General features: G+C 36.5%; 2 protein-coding genes across 7 annotated transcripts in view; one reads left to right on the top strand and one right to left on the bottom strand.

The window, feature by feature from the left end:
* Window positions 1–878: 878 nt before the first annotated feature.
* LOC122839689 (myc box-dependent-interacting protein 1) lies at window positions 879–17,037 on the bottom strand. 6 transcript variants are annotated; one of them, XM_044131518.1, is made up of 20 exons: window positions 16,725–17,037; window positions 14,889–14,969; window positions 14,713–14,767; window positions 14,520–14,614; window positions 13,376–13,471; window positions 13,034–13,144; window positions 12,854–12,946; window positions 11,984–12,069; window positions 11,766–11,841; window positions 11,328–11,383; window positions 10,497–10,541; window positions 9,339–9,408; window positions 8,761–8,883; window positions 8,427–8,510; window positions 7,226–7,246; window positions 4,321–4,707; window positions 3,809–3,865; window positions 2,839–2,919; window positions 2,634–2,735; window positions 879–2,348 (listed from the first exon to the last, which is right to left on the bottom strand). In XM_044131518.1, the coding sequence occupies exons 1-20, from the start codon at window positions 16,809–16,811 to the stop codon at window positions 2,247–2,249; spliced, it is 1,908 nt and encodes a 635-aa protein (XP_043987453.1). In that variant the 5' UTR covers window positions 16,812–17,037; the 3' UTR covers window positions 879–2,246. The 6 variants fall into 6 exon arrangements, with proteins under 6 accessions (XP_043987453.1, XP_043987456.1, XP_043987455.1 ...); XM_044131521.1 differs by lacking the exon at window positions 4,321–4,707; XM_044131520.1 differs by lacking the exon at window positions 8,427–8,510.
* A 1,853-nt stretch (window positions 17,038–18,890) lies between these two features.
* Window positions 18,891–21,370, top strand: part of tmem198a (transmembrane protein 198a) — a 31,960-nt gene continuing 29,480 nt past the window's right edge. Inside the window, exon 1 of the mRNA XM_044131566.1 lies at window positions 18,891–19,313. The gene's annotated coding sequence lies outside the window, so the exon portion shown is untranslated. The remainder of the gene's footprint in view (window positions 19,314–21,370) is intronic.

Here is a 21,370-nt window from a genome sequence, read left to right as displayed (position 1 = left end):
ACATTTGCATTCCTCAAACACCGCACATACTCACTCACATTCTCTCTCGTGCCTATTACACACTAATAACCTAATGAGATTTGAGACTTTTTAAGTTAGAGACTGAATGAACGACTGGCTTAGTACTACATATCTATGAATCTTACACAGAGAGCAGTGAACCCCAGTTAAGTACAAAATACTCCAGATCATCCTCAGTTGGCAATTACGTCAACATAGTTACACTAGACTATGTAATCATTGCTCGGCAGCGTATAAAAATAAAAGAAGTTGCTCTGGTGCATAATCTTAAACATCTGCATTGGAGTTTAGAAGTCTCTATGCAAACAGAGGAAACTGTTTTCGGCACATTTTTTGTATGAGTTCGGCTGGCTCAGTTGTTATATATTGGACTATAATTAGTGTGTCATCTATTATACTACCAGCAGCAGCTTCTCTGTGATGCTGGCTAGCTTTATGGCTAGCCTGAGCAATGCATATCTGGAATCATGTGAAAACAAGATCATATCACACAACTTCAAACTATTTCAAAATATATTATAGAGATTTCTATTTTTAAGCTTCTGGGGTTTGTTGATGTTGGAGTCCCATTGTCTGTCTGAATTTGCTGCTTTCTACATTTGTCATTATCTGAATTTTTTTTTCACAACAGGATCGTACTTATGCCACCAGAGACTCGATACTAACACAACAACAACCAAGGGCCCCTTTTCCACAAGTAAACAATGAAAGTAAGAATATAGGAATTGCTGGACATGTCCTGAAGGCAATGTGTGAGGAGTTTAATCATTGCTCAAATTAACTCCACCAGCAATGAGATAAGCATCTTGACTGATCAGACGGGAGTATTATTAAAAGTTTTTCTTTCTATTTTTGTATTTATTTATTTATTTTGGTTTTGATGAAATAAAATAACATTTTCTGGAATGGTACTTATTTTATTATTTTGTGACTAGACTAATAAGTGAAGATTTTTCCCCATTTGGTCAGCTAGAGATTAGCACTTTTGCCCCTTTTTATTGGTGTAAAACAAAATTTAGGTCTTGTTATATATTATATTCACATGTAAAATGAAAGTACACCCTCTTTCACTTCAACACATTTATATACCAGAACTTACCCCCCCAAAAAATAAAAAAATAATGAGGTTATTTCCAGGTCTTAGGGAATTGAACAAGTATGAATTGGAACTACCACGGTTTCACCATACTTGCCTAAAAATAATTCAAATAAAAATATTTAACATGAACTAATTGGCTTTGTTCAGACTAGAACAGAAACACATTTGTATTCCTGTTAAATCAATAAAATACATTGATTTATTATAGTTATAATAATGGTACTGTACATTTACATATTGATAATGAAATTTTAGATACAAGAAACAGCCTCAAAATTCAGGAGAGGCTTTGTAATCTTACTGCATAGGAAAATTATGTCGATCTAACCTTGCAAGCTTAGTTGCGGAAAAGTTTTTTGTTAAGAGTACGCTACGCTGTTTGTATTTTTCATACCTGAAAATACCTATAAACAGCCTTCTTTCAGCCAGCTGTCTGGCAGTGTGTTGTACCACATGGGGGACAGTCAGCACAGCATTTCATACTTTCCCCTGCATCTTAGCAAAATAAATTTAACTAAACATTTTTGTGTTTGTTAAATTCCACTTTTTTAAAACCTCTATACACCTTGTCACTGATAACTGGTTCATGCCTATTAAACTAAAACGGGACATGTTGCACTGTCCTTCTCAAGTAAACCTTATAGTTGAAAGAGGATGTACTTACTTTTTACAACAATATGTTTTTTTTTTCAGGTTTTCTAGTACATCTGGCAACATCTTACATATTTAACAAGGTTCTCAATCTGCCACAAAAATAACAAATCTTAAATTTCAGTTGATGCGACATGACAAAGACTGAGTCATCGGAAATTGATTTCAGTTGTAGCCACTGAATAGGTTACTATCAGTACACCTGATCCTGAATGAGCAGGACTCCTCAAATACTGAATAGTGTGATGGCAAACAGCCCCATGAAATGGCTACATCATGAAAAAACAAAAATGAAACAAATAAAAAGATCCACAGTGTAGCAGATCTTAGAAATGCATGACTTCATCCAGGGCTATCACAGCTCTGTTTATATGGCCAAAGTCCTTGTTAGGATACAGTATTGAGGGGGAAAAGAGGAGAAGGACATAAATAGGCAAGAGGAACAGAGTATCAACAAAGGAATGTGCCCCTTCTTTCACAGCCTTTGTGTGAAGTTTTCAGGAAATACTCCTTTAGTGGCATTTTCTTTGTTCTGCTGCCAATCGTCCTGCTTCAGTCCCATCAGCCAGCCGTCATCCTACAGGAAGAAACAGGACAAATAAATGACACAGCTGCTTTTGTGCTTGTGGAATGTTAATACATATGCGGTGCCAATAGCTCTTTATTTGAGCTATTTTTCCAGTTTGGAAAAATCATCTATCTTCAACCTTAAACAAAAACAGTGACAATGAATTTGTATTTTTCCTATAAGTATTCTGACAACAGTTATTTTTAGTGGTGTTAGTATAAGGTTTTAATGATTTAGTGGCAGCATTAAGTGCTGGGATTCCTTTGCTAATTTAGAGATAATGAGGCCACGTACCTGTTCATCTGAATTGTCGAAGGTGACTACTAACACCACATCACCAGCCTTCATCTCCAGTTCATCTGTGTCATTGGCAGCATAATCATGCATCACCTGGACCTTTTTTTATCACAAAGGTTGATATTTATGAGCTTTTTAAATGCATCTGTTTATTATATCCTTATAGCTATACAGTCATTGTATTTTACTTGTTGTGTGTTACCTTGAACAAGAAGCCAGGAGGCATGTCTGTAGTCTCTGATGAATCTTGTGTTGATTCTGCTGCTGTGGTCGGAGTCTGCAGCTGTGACACAAAGAGAGGCAAGAATTACTGACAAGGCAAATAAAATTAGCCACTTTTTTCAGAATATGTCTTTTGATCTTATTTTTACATAGGACGGAGAAATTGTGTGCACAGTGGAAAGATATCTGCATCCCTCAAACACTTTTTATTATTTACTCATTTGTTTTACAGTTTTTCAAGTTAAAACCACAAACCTAATTTATTTTGTTGGGATTTTTTATCAAAATGACCAATGCAAAGTAATGCATACCATGACATGATATGATCAATAAAAGAGAATGACAAACAGCTTAGAAAATCTGAAAAGTGGATTTGTTGTCAACCCAGTCTGATTTCTAGTTCAACTTGTCCAAAACTGTTAAAGAAATGGCAAAGACTTCTCTCTCGAGATGTGTAAAGTTGCTTCAGGTATACATCACACAAGAGATCAGACTCAATTTGGAACTCACTCCCAGTAAGCTTAAAGTCTCCAACTAACTTCAAAATGTAAAAATAAAAATAAAAACTGTGGCTATGTCAAAAACAGAAGTGAATCTAGAGTAAAAGTTCATTTTTTTACTGTCATGTTACTTTCTTTACTTGTTGTATGCATTTCCATATGTTGTCAATATATTTTGTTTTTCTTATTTTAAGTTATCACTACAATTTTACTTCCTAATAGTTTCTACATATACTGTTTATAAAAAAACCCACCTGGAGACAAGTTCTGAAAATGAGCTCACACTTTAAGCACCATGATGCAATCATTGGACTGCTGTTTTATTCAGTTTGTCTATGTTAATGTGGGTCTGTCCCTGTCAAATGTAGCTAAAAAATTAGACATTACATTTTCTAGAAATCTAACAGCAACATTTCTACTCTATACTCAGATTCATCCCTCTTCACACACCTCCTCTGTTGCTGCTTCTTCTGGTTCAGGTTCAGCAGCTGATGCTGAAGAATCTCCCTGAAACCAGAAAAGCAAGAAGCATTAGTGGGTTTCAAATGGAGAGAAAGAGTAGGCCATGAAAGACGAGGAGATAATGAACGGGTGAAGACGTAAACGAAACAAGAACAGACAAAAACACAAGCAAAAAAGTCTATAAATTGAAATCCACCAGATAAAATAATTGCATGATTCATTTTAAAATGCTACTGCATACCAACACTGTTTATCAAAAAAATAAATCAACTGTTCACTTGAAAAATTATGTCTCTTTTTTTCTATTTCAGCCTGACCTCTTAAACCTCGGTTGATGCATCTACACCCCTGGTCCAAATGCATCCTAAATTATTCCATGTCAACATGTATTTACATAATACATTTACTTAGTTTCTGCATGCTCAATTCTTCTTGTTAATGGTTGATGCATCCACTGTTTTCGTCCAGATGCATCTCTCCATTTTTATGTCCTCAGTTACCTGACCCTCTTTTTCATCCAGCTCGGGAGCAGCTGGAGTGTTGTCCTCCTCTACCACATCAGACGGAGCCTCATCAGCAGGTGTTTCAGCTGCAGCTGGCTCCTCTTTGACAGGCTGCTCTACATCGACACCCAATCCCTCCTGGGCTTCTTGTACTGTATCGTAGTGAGCAGCCTGGCTCCCATCGTCTTCCCATCCCTCCTGCGATGCAGCCACAGGGTCATAGCGAACAGGTTGGGTCCCGTCATCCCCCCAGCCCTCTGAGGCTGCTGCTATGGGATCATAGCGGATGGGTTGTGTACCATCATCACCCCAGGCCTCTGTAGCAGCAGCAACAGGGTCATAGTGCTTCTGAGTTTCTTCTTCCTGTGCGTCAGCACCCTCCGACTGAAGGGTAAGGGTCAGGTTTCAAGTGGTCAGAAGAAAATAACTTTTTTTTTTCTATACACAATGAAGGCTGTTAAATATCAGATAAACATTAAATATTAAAGTAAGGTCAGGATAATTATTGACATTGTCCACGGGTTTGCAGGAAAAAGAACAGCTTAATTAGTCAAATAAAATTGCAAGGATATTTACAGATCCCCTCAGGGGACGTGGGTAAAAGTAATAATGGTTAAAAAAAAAAATAAATAAAATAAACTGTTAATCTTCATGCACACCAGATATTATAAATATAAAATGGCCACATAATGTCATCTAAAAACTCAAAGAAGACGAGGTAAGTTAGTGAAATTTAATATCAAATACAAGAAACCAACATATGTTTTACCCATGTCCGCTTAGGGCTTCCGTAGATTTTATGCAAAAGCCAGGGTTAAACCCTCTGTTCAATGACGACTGCAGTATCAGTATTATTCAACCCCATTAAAAGATTTCTATATATAGATAACATTTTCTTAATTTGTTTATTGCAAACAGCTTGAAGTTTATATATTTTACCAATAAATCAAATGAGGTTGAATAATTTTAGATGCAACTGTACAAAGAAGAATGTAGGAGCGAGATTTGATATAAAAAGGGCTCAAAAGGGTTGGGTTATTGCTGTTTCCAAAAAGTTGCACACTGTGGTAGATGGGTAATTTGTCCTCAAAGTTAAATATTTGCCCACAGTTAAAACATATTATTTGAATAATAGAAGGGAAAAGGTGATGCATATGTATTGGTTAAATGTAAAATCTGACAAAAAACTTTTTGTCTACTCAATTCATTCAAAATAGGAAGCAAACCAAGAAACAAAACTCTACCCTGAACTAAACTAATCTCATGATTTTATATTTTTTTTATTCCCTAGCGTGGCTCTGATTCTCCGACGTTCAATCTTGAATTAGGCCAAACTGAAGGTCAAAGTTTCTTTTGTGTCACATTTTTAAGGGAAGGAAATTTTAGTTCTATCAGGAACAGAAACGTTGGTCTCCATCCCGAATCGTTCCCACATTTCCTCATAATTTCCTCTTGTAAATTAAAAGAATAAAAAGACGAAGATTTTGGACCTTTGCTAATTTCACACAGATTTAAAACGTTTTGGAAACATGATTGTAAATATTCATTGTCAAAAGACAAGATTAGTCTGAAAAAAATTAAACAGGAAGTAATGAGGTTAATACTTTACATATTTAAAATCTTAAAAAGCATTATTATTAATAATTTATAATAGAAGAAATTGCACAAAGAACTTAAAAATGTATCTGCATTGTTTTAATGTGGAACAAATACGTTTTGCAATTTTTAATTGCAGCAGATATAAAGATACCCATATTAGGTTACAATAACTTAACATAAAGTATTAACCTTTACAGATATTGTTCAGTTTTAACTAAAGGTTAAGAAAAAACAAGTAGGGCAGCAATAACAAGCAGAAATGCAAAACAAAAGTATTGTTTCACCTCCAAGACAAATGTTGAATATTTGGTTTGCAGGTGTGGTCTTAATGCCTTTGTATAATCAGAACATTTCTGAAAAAAGCTTGCTCTATCTTTAGTTCTGATATACAAGTGCACAATGATTTTTAAGACACATCTCTTTTTACAGTGGCAGAATTTTAAAACAGGGGTTAGTTAATGGTCACATGGTCTACCAACACTCAAGGCTTGGGGAAGCTGCTTATGAATTCTTGACAAGAGATTTGGAAAACAGAGAGCAACTTCACTAAGCTTTTATAAAAAAGAAAAAAACAAAAAACACAATCCATGTGTGTCACATGTGAGCATGAAGGTCACATGTAAGTATTACATGTTTAGTTGTAAAAACATGTGAACACACAGGGAAATGAAGGAAAACCAAAGAAAGGAGGGAATTCAGTTACAAATTCTTCCAGACCACACAGATAAATAACTACATCTTTTCATATTGAAATAAACATGAGATGTCTGAGTTTTAGTCTCTTACGTTCCGTATTTTATCTTCATGCTGTAAAATCTGAACATGGAATGTGAGACTGCACAGTGAGTCACCCGTTTGACTGCTAGTCAGTATTCTGTCAGTTTGAAACTGAATTGACTCGAACACATTCCCAAGTTCAATTTGTGTTGCGAAACAATTTCTTCAGTGTTTTGTTACAACATTGACCACTGCAGACAAAGACAACACTCAGACAGATTTGGGAAAAACAAGTGAGAACAAAACATAGAAAATGGTTTTATATATATATATATATATATATATATATATATATATATATATATATATATATATATATATATATATATATATATATATTAAAAGGAACTATGCAAAAGAAACACAATGGAAAATATATGGGTGTGACTTGTGAATGGGTTCACAATGTTAATTAACTCATTGCTACTTCATACATACATCTTCAGATCTTTATATTTATTAAAGTAACAATTTTGAGCACATTCTATATTTTCTTTAGTTTTGGAAAATTTTATGCTATACTTACCCATGAGTCCCAGTTAGCCGGCTGTGGAAAATAAAGAGAGAAAGCGTGAACATGAAAGTATAATTTTTCATAACTTCTGTTGAATTTAATATAAAACTTCCACAGCAGGACCCATGCTCTGAAACTACAAGCTCATAGGACTAGATTTAATAATAAGAGAAGAAAATAATTTAAGGAGTTCTAAATCATGTAGGATTAATCATTACACACATAACAAAGGGTTTGTACAAAATGTATCAGCGACAAAGCCTTCTGGAACGTCACGCAATAATCCTGAGATTCAGAGTATACCTTTTGACTGGTTCTGTTTTCCTTTGTTGTTATTATGATGATGATAATTATTTTTCTGAAGCTTTAATTTGCAAATTGAGTTTCTTGTTAAGCTGAAGCAATTACTGGGTTCTATTCTCTGCAAATCATTGCAGTGGAACAACTTTGTTTCACCCAAAATGGCACCAGTCTACACTATCTGTCATGGAAAATCTAAAGTTTCTGAACAGAGGCTTGATACAAATAATCCCAACTGAAACATTTCCTTTATATTTATTTAATCTGCATATAATTTCCACACCTCAAAAGATTAAGATGATCTGCATTTTTTCTGATAGAAATCTCAATCAAAATTCCTTACATTTATCCCTAGAGTAATCATCTATAAATATAAATAACCAGTACCTATTGGTTACGATACTGTCATATTAGATTTGTCCAGTACTAAAGAGAAATAAATTACATCAGAGCAGGGCTACAGTCTGGAGCTCATGCCGAATGTGATCCGTGGATATAGTGCCAAAGCAGAAAGAAGTGGTCACTAGAAGCCAGTCTATAAAGATCGTCATGCCATCATCCACCTCGGATTTAGTTGTTTTTGAAAGAAACAGAGCAGGCAAAACCTCAAACTGTGCCAAGCTTAACAAGCAATTTCATATTCTATCAGTCCTGTCAAGTTAATTCAGTATATTTCACTGAATTTAGCAACGCTTAATAAGTAGAGCATTTAATATGTCACCAAAAGTTTCATATTTATATGGCTGTCATCTTTAATCGGAACAGCAATTTGACAGTGGATAAGCCCATTCATAAATACTGTAAAATAAACTGCAGGGGAATCTGAGCAGAACATGAAATCTCTTGTAAAAACTGGCACATCTTATGGTGGATTTTCTCTACGATCGCTATGTTCATGCCATGAATGGTCCACCTGAGAGACTGTGGAGACTTTGGCTGCTTCACTGAAAGATTCCAGGTCCATATCCAACAGGTTGTTGACTGCAGGACTGTCAAACTGACAATGACAGGAACAGGAGCACTCATTGGCTAACTGGATTTAAAGTTCAACGATTTAGGGAAATAGAATAGAATAGAATAGAATAGAATAGAATAGAATAGAATAGAATAGAATAGAATAGAATAGAATAGAATAGAATAGATTATGTTTTTGGGAGGCTGGGAATTAATGGTTAGCGCTTCTGTCCTGGAAAAGTGGAAAGTTAAAAGGTTGGTTTACAGTTTATTGGGAGCTGCTACTCACTTACCTCTGTAGGAGAGGTGACATTGATATCAGGAGTTGCTGCAGCATCAAACAGGTTGATGATGTTCTCAGTTTTTAGTTCCTTAGATGGGGTTACCTTAGGTGGCGGAGGCACTGCTGGTCTTAACTAGAATTTAGTAGAAAAAAGAGAACTTTTAAATTCCCCTGTAGGGTGTTGGTTTGTTAGGTCTATAAGCTCCTGAACTCAAATAACATTTATCCTCGCTCTTTCCTCTTCAATTAATAAATCATTACATAAGTTCATGAACCACATTACAACAGGAGACTTTGCTATTTCTACTTTCATTCAACTTTGTATGGGTTAGGCAACCTTTTGCTGCCTCTTTTTCCTTTTAAAAAAGAGGCAGCAAGAGGTGTCCTTTTTTTATTTATTGATCACTGACACAGAAAGAGTTTTTTTTTATCATGATCTAAAAGCATGAACACAATTGAAAATGAAACTTTGTAAAAGAAAAAAAATTTACATCATTTGCCCTTTAAAAACAGCAATATTCCATGGAAAGAAATACTTTAAGGCCCAACTCTTTCAACTCTGAGAAAGAAACATCTGCAGAAATTCACCTTGGATGGGGATTTGGGGATTGGAGGTGGCCCTCCTGGTCTGAGAGTGTGGTTAGAGTCCTCTCTATCACTAAGAATAAAGGACAAGAAAAAGACAATAAGAAAGTATTGTATGTTGTAGTGGCAAACAGCTGCTCAGCAACAAGAAAGAAACTATTGAACAGCTTTGAAAAGTTAAACCGACTTGAGGAAGATAACAAGGCATGCTCTACAAGAGTCCAAGCAGAACATGTCACTGTAAAAGCTGTCATGCAAGAAAAGTGAGCATCCGTTCCTGCTGCCCATCTCCTACCATGCAAGCAGACCTGGTCCTCCAGTAAATCCTTTTATGTGAGCAGTGTGAGACGCATTTGCTGTTGTAGGGAAAATATTCTGCCGCTGATGAACACAAACTCCAAGCTAATTAAAGAGCCGAGCATACACTTGCACATCACTGCTGCAACAGGCAACATTGTCCATTCGTCATTTCAAAAGGCCAGCCAAGATACATTTTTGAAAATCCTGTTAATATAACACTTGAACAGCAACTGCTGAGGAGATTATTTGCTTTATATAAGTTGACAGCTGCTCCCATCCACTTGGTGTCAGTCAAAATTTTTAACAACCCAGGTAAAAAATAAACCTAGAAAGTAAACAAATCTCTTATTGTAGTAGTGTAATAAGTCAGATAGAGAGATAGATGCTTATATTTTGTCGTTTGAGATAAATTACCAGATCTGATAATGTTATAAAATATTTCAGCAAGGCGTTTCCCATGTAATAGTTTGTCCCAGTTGTTGAGGAGTGTTCCTCACACACACCTTTAGGTGAAGATCTGCCAACACCATGGAATCAATTCTTTTTAATTTTATTATTCAATAACCTTCAAGTCCCGTTTGGGGAAAGAGGCAACATCTTGTGGATTTATTATTGTGGACTGTTCTTGCATGTCGTGCCATCAAATAAACATGTGCAGGTTTTGCTCTGCTCCTTTCGAGCTCCAGCTCCAAGCACTCAACTTTCTCATTGTGTGAAATTATTACCACAATCAAGCATTGGTTTCCCTGATATTACCCACATCTGCAGACTGACTGACATACACCAGCTGTACAGACAGGTGAGGATAGAAGGACAGACAAACATTGTGTCACCGCTGTTACCACAACTGTTGCCAGTTACCTCCTGCTTGGTCCTGACGATGCTGTGCCAAGGTCACTAGTCCTTCTGAAAGGGGAAGTTAAGGTAAGGGGTTTTTCTTGGGGTTATTGCTTGATTTTCCTTTCTTCGCAGAGCTAGATGTATTTATTAATGTTATCTTTTTTTTTTTCATGTTAAACCAAAATAAAATTCAGGTGTCAGTTGACACATATCGCATGACAGGAGATTCTCAGGAACTGATTTTCACATTAATCATGTAACAACCTCGTTATTCACACACATTTATCAAACAAGCAACAAGGTCTAAAAAAACTAAAAAGCCAGAGTTTTTCATCTATCAAGGGTCAGGAATACAAAATCCGTTACACTATCGTGAAAATGATTACTCTGATATGTTTTGCAAAATGAGTTGAGTTGCAAATCTGAATTAAGCAAAAAAAACAAAACAAAACAAAAAACTCCTTCAAATCTCTCAGGCATAATCTAAACTGCTTGCACTACAATGACACTTGTTTGGTTTTGTTTATTGAAATCTTTTAAAAAATGCAAGCTGGCAGTGTACTAGAGTTTTTAGCTTTCCACAAATCTTCTTATTTTGTTTTATCTTTGTTAATAAATGAGGCCACAGAAGAATCTGTCTTACATACTTGAATGTGTTGCATCTAGAGGTCACCAGTTTATTTGCTAGAAGTAGGGCCAACTTGAACCAATATTTCCTGACACTGAGGTCAAGCACAGAGTTAATAGAGGGTGTATTTTCTTTGGATCCTTGTAGACTCTTTCATGATTGTTGCTCATCAACCCCCCTCCCAGAAGGCATTTAGGAGTTTTATTAAAGTACGAGAAACCAACCTGGTTGTGTCGCTATTCTCCAATTTCTCCAACACATCATGCAAATCCTGATCCAACTGCAAATATATGAGAGAGTGAAGTGTGAAATGCAACATCCAAGACAAAAAGCATTTTTGCCTCATGTGACACCAGTATTACTATGTTGTGCTTCTTCTCTTCTCTTTTGTATTTCTGACAATGTACCGCCAAGTATAACTAATTTCCTTGCATATTTTTTTATTGTTCATTAGACACTATTTACACATCTCGTGCTAAGGTAAAAGAATAAAACCTGCAGACACTTTAACATGTCTAGATCAACTGACGTGAGACTGTTCCTGTCTCATGTAGTCAACATTTTCCATTACCTACCACCTGATATACTGTGTCAGTAATCTAATCCACTCCCGTATCCACCCTCAGCCCTGTCTGTACTGGAGGTCTATGGAAGGGTCTTACCCGACTGATTTCCTTGTGAAACTTCTCCTCAAAGCCCGCCAAACTCTGGAAGGTGCTGACATAAAAACCAACACGACTGGAGAAAGCAGAGAGAGGAAAAAGTATTAATGTCACTGTTGAATCCAATGTGGGTAACTGTAGCTTTAATATTAGGTTGGTATCTTAGTGAGCAAATAAACCAATCTAAACAGGCACTCATATGCAGAAAAATTACACACCTGTTCCAGAGTGAAGGTAACTCTTCTTGCAAATCAAGATTAATCTCCTCAAACACCTTCTGGGCTCTCTCAAACTCTTCTTCCGCCTGAAATACACAAACAAACAAGCAAACACCCACATTGTTGGCTAAGATGTGTTAACTTAATTACATTTTTTCACTCATGCTGCATCCCTGGCAGCTAAGTGGACAGTCTAAGCTTTTCAAATTTATTTTCATGTGTTAAATATATTTTCTGCTGTCATCTCAAACTAGGTAGTGGTTGTAACATGACAGTGTAAAAAAAATGTCAGGGATTATGAAAACTATTGCACCACATTTCTTCCATGACGTTCATAAGAGGGTTTTTCAAATCTCAATAATACAGCTGCAGTACAACTCTGATTCCTCATTATGTATCTGTTGACATAGGAGTGCATGCAGAGACAACAGACAATGAGGTGAAATGTTTACAATACGTTTTAACAGCATATTACATAATCCTGGAAATGTCAATAACAAGAAGTGCTGCACCAACCGGATGTTAAACTGGTGGCTGCAACTTTCCATCCACCACTCATGCACACAGTCATACTATCTAATAGTTCATGTTATTTTTAAAATAAAATATCCAAAAAAAACAATATGTACTCATTATTCAATGGAGAATTTATCTAGCATTTTTAAATGTTTAATAGTATATCAAGTTAATTCCAACCATTCCAACTGTCTGATATCAGTATTTGTATAAGGACTCTTTCATTGTGATTTAGCATACTTTGGCTTTATTTAGTTTAGCAAAAATAAAAAATAAAAAAACAATAATATTGAGTTATTATTACACTGATTTATTTATAAAGTAATCTCATTGTCCATAAACTCTACAGAGTACCTGACTCTTGGAGAGACTGGTCTGAGCAAGGTTGTGTGCAGACAAGATACCCTGAGCCCAGCCTGGAGTGGCTCTTTCCAACAAGGTAGAAGGCTAAAAAAGTGGAAACATATTCATATATTAGCCTATGTTCATTTTATTTACAGCCTATGTTGAAATACATAAATAAATTACATTTACCTTTGTAATTTTAATGCCTCCATCTTTTTTCTTAGTCTTATGTGTAGCAGCATAGTTATGTCTGGCACTGTCGTAATCCACCAGCTTCCTGTCTCTCTTTGCAATGCGACCCTGCAAGAAAGAAAGAAACCAAGAAACCACAGTAAGTGTTGAGCTGGAGACAGAACCTTCATCAGTACAAGTTTTACTCTTTACTTAGATCTCTGTTTAGTAAAATATGCATAGCCTGCTTTATCTATAGTACTCCGGGTTTATGAATTACATTCAAATCAATCCAGGGTGCCAGTGGATAGGCAACTAATGCAACTAATCCTGGGTTGAGGTCATGAATTCACAGCTTACCTTAATATCAGGGAACTGACCCAGGTAGGTATCCATGGAGATCAGAGCGTGATCAACCAACTTCTGATGGTAATCAGTCCAAAGCACATCACAGTCCTGCATGGTGGATTAATATGCACAGTCATTAACAATAACAGAAGGCATGCCGTTAGAATCTAATATCAGTGCTACACATTTTCAAGTTATGAGGAGCAGCATGGTCAGTGTTTGTTTTTTTGTTTTTTTTGACAATGATTTTTTTTTTGTGGTTTTAAAGTGCTAAGAAAAAGAACTACATTGTAAAAATAACTTCTTTTTTCACAAATTCTTCTGCCTCTCCGCTCTTTATATAGGTCAGTATTCAAAGAGGCGTTGTTGATCCCTCTTGCATTTCCTTTCAATATTTTTATGTAAAACAAAATTATTTATTTCCTCTATCATTTTAAACCAAACATGTATTGCAACATTAGATTATGACAAATTCAGAGAATTGTGCTAATGTAAATAATACTTTCCTCTTGAAGTGCAGGCATACTTAAGGTGTCTAAACACTCTTAGAGCTGCTCTTAAATCTCCTGTTATGTTCATTTCTGAGGTACAGCAATAATGTTTGTGGGTCAATTTGACTCGTAGAGTGTTTAACTATGCAATAGCGTCACAAACCCAAAACTCCTCCAAAACATTTTTGTATTTCTTATACCGCTGTTTAAATTCAGTGCCAGTCCAGATTATTCTAAAATATATTGTAGTGTAGCTGCTACATTTTACATGTTTCATTGTTTGATCTTTTTTTTCTCTCACAGTAAGAACAAATTCTTAATGGTCAATAGAATTATATCTGCAGTGACCTGTAGCATACATTTTGTTAGTATTTATCACTACTATGTTTAGTATTACAATATTGTAAATGTTGTAAAAATGATTCATAGAATATTATGCTGCTAAATAAATACAACTAAAATGAATGTCCAATGTATTTCTCTGCTTTACACTGGTTTTTGCAGCTGTTGCTAGACAGAATCTTTGTAGTAGCCAGCATGATAGATTTTTCACACCTCGTCAGCTAATATTAGTTCTGACCTCTAAGTGAAAAGAAATACGTCCCCTCATGCAGACACAAAGACCATTGTGGTTTATTTCAGCACAATAAAACATCATTTCTGACCTCCAGAATAGAATCCACTTCATTCTTGCCATACCAGTCCGGCTCATACATGTCACCTAGACATGCCTGTAGATTCTTGGAGGACTCGTGCATAGCTGAAACACATGAACAAAAAGCAAATAAGCTGAAGTGATTTTTTTCTTTTCTCCCAATGATGGTCAGACTTGCTTGACTTTGATGGATGTGACCGTACCTCTAACTGCCTCAAGGTATGCTCTTAGGTCCCTCTGGAGTTTGCTGCCTTCAGTCTGAGGGTGAGGTTTAACATAAGTCCATAGTTATGCAGCTAAACTGTGTGTTACAACTGATATTACGCTGATTTATTCAGTGACTTGAACATTTACTGAAGTGTATGGCATGTAGGCTCACATATTGTTTGTTGAAATTGATGACCCACTCCTCAAAAGCAGCGTCTTTGGTCTCATCTGCTTTGCCAAGCTTCTGTAGAACCTGTCAAACGAAGAAATGAGTGGTCAAAACCAGGGAAATACTAATATTAGATGGATCAGTACACATAACATTGAGAGGGCATGTAACAACCACAAACCTCGATGTATTTTAGTTGGATTTTATGTGATTGAAAACACAAAGCAGCATATAACTGCAGAGTGGAAAGATTGAAAGATATTTTCAAAACGTAAAAAGAGCTGCACTTGTGAGCTCACAAGAATTGACTATGATGGATTGTATAGTCATTGTTTTCTGTAATTACAGTTGCAAATTCTCTGCAGTATGTCTATACAAGCTTTGCAAATCCAGAGAGGGGACATTTTCCCCATTGCTTTTTGATGAATAGGTCAACCTCAGTCAGATTGGATGAAGAGTGTCTGTAAATAGAGATGATTTTAAATTTTGTGCATGTTTTCAAATTTGAATTGTTTGGGATTTGACATCTCCACAGCATAATACAACCACACTATGCCACGGAGGAGATGGTGGGTGGTGTGCAGTTAGTTTTCTGCCATGTATAACACTTTGTTTTGTTGGCCGAAATGTTTTTTGATCCAAGAAATGTATTTACCTGCTTAGTATGTCAGCTCATGACTTTGTGGAAAATTGCAAATGGGTATTCTACTGGCTTCTTTTGAAAATTTGAATTTCTTCTTTCTAGATTTTCATTAAAGGTAGATTCATGTAGAGCATTATAATGTTTACTTTTTTCCAACAGAATCTCCTACCTGAATTATAGATCACTGCTGCTCCTCCAGAAATTTCATGGAGAAGTTGGCAGTTTCTGATCAACGTTCTCCTTGCCAGAGATTTCGGCCTTGTGGATCACCATTCTTAGTATATTTGCATTTATGTCATACCATTTTTGTTTAATAAATGTAACTGTGTTCAATGATTCATTTGCTCAATAATGTTCTCTAAAAAAATCTCTGATGCCACAAATGGACTTCGTTTGCTAATTGAGTGACTGTGGGTGCCGAATATAAATGCATGTCACAGTTTTCAGAGGGTTTTTTTTTCATTAAAACAACTTTTTGTAATTCACAGTTGAGCAGTAATACCAGAATACATAGCATTTGTTGTTTTGTGGCAACATGCGATTATGCTAATAAGGTTTTACTATTTTTGCAAGGCATGACAGTGAAGGACATGAAGACACATAAATAAACATTCAAATACATTAAACGGGAAAATATGCAGTTATCCTGCAAAAATAATGTAGCAAAACGTCTGCCCTGATGCTATTAAGACATGTGTTTTGGATGACAAACAGCGCCACCTCGCATTCATTCTGCGCAACGTGCAAGTGCTTGAAAGCACAGGCCTATTATATGTCACTTCCTGCAGACAGCGTAAGTGTGTAATGCTGAAATGATACATATTGTGCTCGAGTGGAGCTTAAATGAGAAAAATCCACTCGTTTAGCTGTTTGTATACAATCGTTTTTTTTTTTTTTTTTTTTAAATACTAGGCATATAAAGCTAAAATATGCGTGAGCCTACAATGAGGTGCACTTTATAATCAATTTGCACGTGTCCATCGATAGAGTACTTAAGGACAGTGTATATTTAAGAAGAACAACCACAAATACATCATCCTTGCTCTTATTATGATGTCGTGATGCGACACTGCGCCTCAGCGGAGGATGCGGCAGCGCTGCTCCGAGGCGCGTAAAAGGCCTAACCACCATAATTCCCCATGTATTATTTTATTTTTATTTTTTTTTTTACAGGCAGATGGCGGGGCACATATTACCTTTTCCTGGGCTCTGGTGAGCTTTTTCTGAACGTTGCTGGCCACTTTCCCAGCTGTCAGCCCCTTCCCCAAATTCAGCTCAGCCATCTTGCAGCGCAGATCAGTCTTTGGATGCAGGAGGGAAGGAAATTGATCGCTTGGACCGCTACGGCGACCGCTGAGGCAAATGCATCAATGTCCAAATAGGAAAAAAACGATGACAAATGCAAATTGGAAATGTGTGGGTTTTTTTTTTTCTTCTATATAATAATAATGTCTGTGGGCAACGCGTGATTGTAGCCTGTTCTCTGTAATGTTGGGCTGTTGTACGTGTGCGCGCGTCCCTGACAGAGGAGGAGGATGCTGAGCGATGATCTTAAAGGTACAGATACTCTCGCTTTTCCTCTTGTCTTCACGGAAAAACTGAACACCTATGTAAACGTACGCAAAATACAAACAAACAAGGAAAATGCATGAATTATGTTTTTACTCTTACAAAAATTGAAGCGGGGGCGGGAGGAATTAATTTCCTTTCAAAATCTAAAGTGAACATGAACTGTTTTTATCTTTTTTTTACGGTAGTAGTGAGGCATTACCGTTTGAGTCAGCTATTAATATTATATAACATGAAGGATCATGACAGGCTTTTTTTCTAAAGTAGTTTATATCTAAAGAGCAACTCATCTGTTAAATTAATCAGTTATTTGAATTCCCTAAAACATTTTTTTTTAAAAGCTAGTCAAGTTTAGCTGTATAAAATGTGTTTTAAAAAAGCACAGATTATAAAGAATTTGCATTCCATCAGAATAGATTTAAAGTGTAACTGAAAATATACACAATACACCTGTAAAATATTCTATAATTTATATGTGTTTTATATTCTGCTAACGTCCATTCGTTTTATTTATTTATATTTTTTTCGTTTTCACAACGTTCTTGCATCAGGTTGATGTTAATTAAGACTGATGTCCCAGCAGCTCAAGAATAAAAAGCTGCTTCAGCACCACACGAGCTGACAGCTCCGCTTTCTTATCAAGCAGCACTTTGAACCCCTGCTGTCTTTTCTGATAGGGTCAGTATTGAAGCAAGTTCTGCAAAACAACAGGTTTGATCTTGTTCACAATGTGCCTGGCTTCCAAAGAAGTAGCGAACTTTTCTCCAGGAGGGGGCGCTACCAGCACATCACTTATTTCCCCCAACCTTTAATTTATTGTGGGGCAAAAAAAACAAAAAACAAAACCAAAACAGAACAAGTAGTGTGATCAGACAAAATATAAAGAGTCAACAAATACAATAAAGAAAAGTCCATAATCTATTTGATAGTCAAGTGATGAAATTCTATGTAGTTCTGTGTATGAAATCTACATTTTTAGGTGCAAATAGACAAAAAAAGCATTAATAACTAAAACTAAATACATTTTAATTTTAAATATGCTGCCTGAAAGAAGGGCACCACATTTGCGGGTGTTTCCATTATTTCCTTGGTAGCCCTACTGGTAAACAGGTGGAGTTGTGTTAAATTGGAGCTCTCCGAGGTCCTGAACTCACAGGAACAGACAGGCAGCAGGCTGTTTTTCTTTTTCTTTTTCTTTTGTTGCTGTTGTTGTTGTTATTTAGGGGTTTTTTTACGTCTCCACCATGGGAATGCGGGGTGTAATTATAAATTTGTTGCACAGTGGAGCTTGACAAGATGCTTGAGAGAACCTCTGTTTATACATGAGAGGGGGAAAAAAATGGTGTGTGAGGGCGTCCTTTCAGGGGAGCGGGGTATCACACAGTCTTCAGTATGGCGCAGTGTAAGAAAACAACAACAAAGAAAGACGGAACCTATTTCGTACCAAAGCAGAACATTTTTACAGATGGGCTGTTTGTTCTGCTTTTCTATAGATAACTGCCTTAAAAATCTCCTACTTTAATTCAGTTACTAGCATGTATTCTCACCTCCACCCCACCACTCTCTCACTTTCTTCCTTTCCCCCTCCTATCACCCTCAAAGCTCCCCCATCTCTTTATCCCACGACAATAACATTTGGCCACGAGTCACCAAACCCATTCGTTCCCATACACTCTCATGAATAGATCCTATCATCCCCCCTACTGCGCTGAGGGAATGGTTCAACCCGCTGAGAGGGAGAGAGAGAGGGAGCCTGGGCGCACAAAGGAAGTGCACATTCTGATCGTTCTGAATGAAGATAATTGGGTACATGATGTAAACACGGAATAAATATCGAAAGGCGTCGTTCCATATTTTTTGCCCCCCTCCGTCCATCCGCCGCAGTTGTCCATTAAAGGTGTTTAATAATATATGAGGTAGTAGCTATACTGGCTGCGCGTCTGTCTGTCTGTGCAGAGAAAGAAAGGCAGTCAGAGAGTGGGGAACTGAAGCCAAGAGTAAAGGAGAGGGAAGAGGAGTTGAGCTTTGTTTCATCCTCGCTTTGGTGAGGTTTCTGGAGTTTCCCGCGTGCTTTGGAGACGTGATGTTGTACTGGAAAAGCTAGCCAAGTTCGACGAGGGACGGGGATTTTTTCTTTTCTTTTTTCTTTTTTTTTTTGCGCTTTGGAGCTGAGAAAATGACGATAGACGAGAACGCCAATATGTTGCATTTCTGAGGTGAGTGAAATGTCTTTGTTCACCGCAAATTACAGTCATTTCAACTATAGATCACTGAGCTTTAAATAAAAACGACTTTTTATTTAGTCTTTTTTGTTCTTTCTTAGTGAATGAACAGTCCACCTTCATCACAGTGCAGCTTCTTAGGCAGGTTTTTCTGTTGTCCGTACATGCCTGTCAGTTTGAACCGTAGACACATGGCGCCTCAGTGCTGCTATTGTTTTTCCTCTATTGTTTTCAAACCGATGCCTGAGAGAACATTTGGTGCTTCACAACGAGAGACGTGGGCGCTCCGAGACCACTCACAGGTCACATATCAGTGACAGCCACACGGATACTTTCCGTGTGTGAGGAAAACATAATGAAGAGGAGAATAAAGGATGAATTTGACTCCTCTGGCCATAACGGGGTTGGACACGGGGTAAACATAGAAAGTCAAATTGATTCGCACCTGCATCTATCTATCTATCTATCTATCTATCTATCTATCTATCTATCTATCTATCTATCTATCTATCTATCTATCTATCTATCTATCTATCTATCTATCTATCTATCTATCTATCTATCTATCTATCTATCTATCTATCTATCTATCTATCTATCTATCTATCTATCGTTTTACCTTAAAATGTAAGTACGGAACCAAAAGTATTCATACCGCTTGAACTTATTCACATTTTCTCCTATTACAAACATAAATTAAATTTGTTTTGTTTGAACATTCTCTGTAGTTGAGATGTGTCTAACAGCTTCAGAGACTTAGCCATTTGCCCATTCTTCTTTCCAAAGTAGCTCAAACTCAGTCAGGGTGGATGGAGAGCATCTGCTGACATAAATATTGTCACAGTTCCTCAATTGGGTTTAGCTCTGGAGTTTGACTAGGACATTCTAAACATGGATAAGTATTGGTACAGGAATACTTACTGCAAAAGCCTTTATATGACCCAACAAAAACAAAACAATATGGATTCCCAGCTATTGCTAAAGTTCCAGTTATTTAAAGTATTTAAGGAAGGTAGAATTTCTTAATCAGCTACAGTCACCTAGACTGAGAATGAAGAAAGAAAGGACAGACTGGACCAAAGGCTGTCAACATTTTATGACACTTAATTTAATTTCTCACCTGAAACAAATTCAAGCCAAATGTAAACATCACTAGGACAGTTGTCATTCAAAATATTCAATCAAAACTTCCTGAAGGACCATTTCCAGGGTGTTATGGTTGTGTAATTTATCCAGGTATTGATGACACATGATAATCCTTCATTAATTGAAAATGTTGAAATTTATTAAACAGTTAGTTCTACATAGGGCACACTTTGAAGTTCTAAAACATGATAAAATCAAACACTTTCCACAAATTTGACAAATGATTTGCTTTTTAAAATTATGAACAATGTAATAAAAGAACATAAAGAAAATGGCTTCTCTTAACTGATGCCTCTTAAAAATTAATAGAGAAAATAAATGGAACAGTGACTTCAGAAGTGAAGTACATACTCAGCAGGGATTTTAGTGTACTTTTACAACCTATTATAAGCATTGATGTGGACCATTTCACTGCAGCTCTGGATTTAGGTTATTGTCTTGATGGAAAGTGCACCTTCTCTCTCTGTCTAACAGCCTCTAACTTGTTTCCTAGGAGTCTCTGAAATTTAGGAACATTCATCTTCTTGTCAACTTAAACCAGGTTCTCTGTTCCTTCTGAAGAAAAGCATTCTCAAAGCATGATGGCATCACTACCATCTTCACAGTGCAGACTGGTGTGTTCATGGTGATGTGCTGAGTTTGTTTCCTTTCAAACATGTAGCTTATGGTGAACATATCTTATATTATCCTATATTTTTAAAAGGCTTTCTTTCAAAAGATGCTTTATTTTTACCACTCTTCCACAAGTGCCAGATTTGTTGAGTTCACAAAAAACATTGTAGTTATCTTGTGATAAGATTCCCCCTGCCAGAGCTGTGACTTTCTGCAAGTCCTGCAGCTCTCCCATGGATCACACCTTAAGTCCCATGCTACTTCAACACTCTCAACTCCTCGCTTGTAACCTC

Source organism: Gambusia affinis, linkage group LG11 (assembly GCF_019740435.1).
Source record: "Gambusia affinis linkage group LG11, SWU_Gaff_1.0, whole genome shotgun sequence".
Lineage (NCBI taxonomy): Eukaryota > Metazoa > Chordata > Actinopteri > Cyprinodontiformes > Poeciliidae > Gambusia > Gambusia affinis.
Note: the sequence above shows the minus strand (reverse complement) of the source record. Positions and strands in the feature narration are given on the sequence as shown.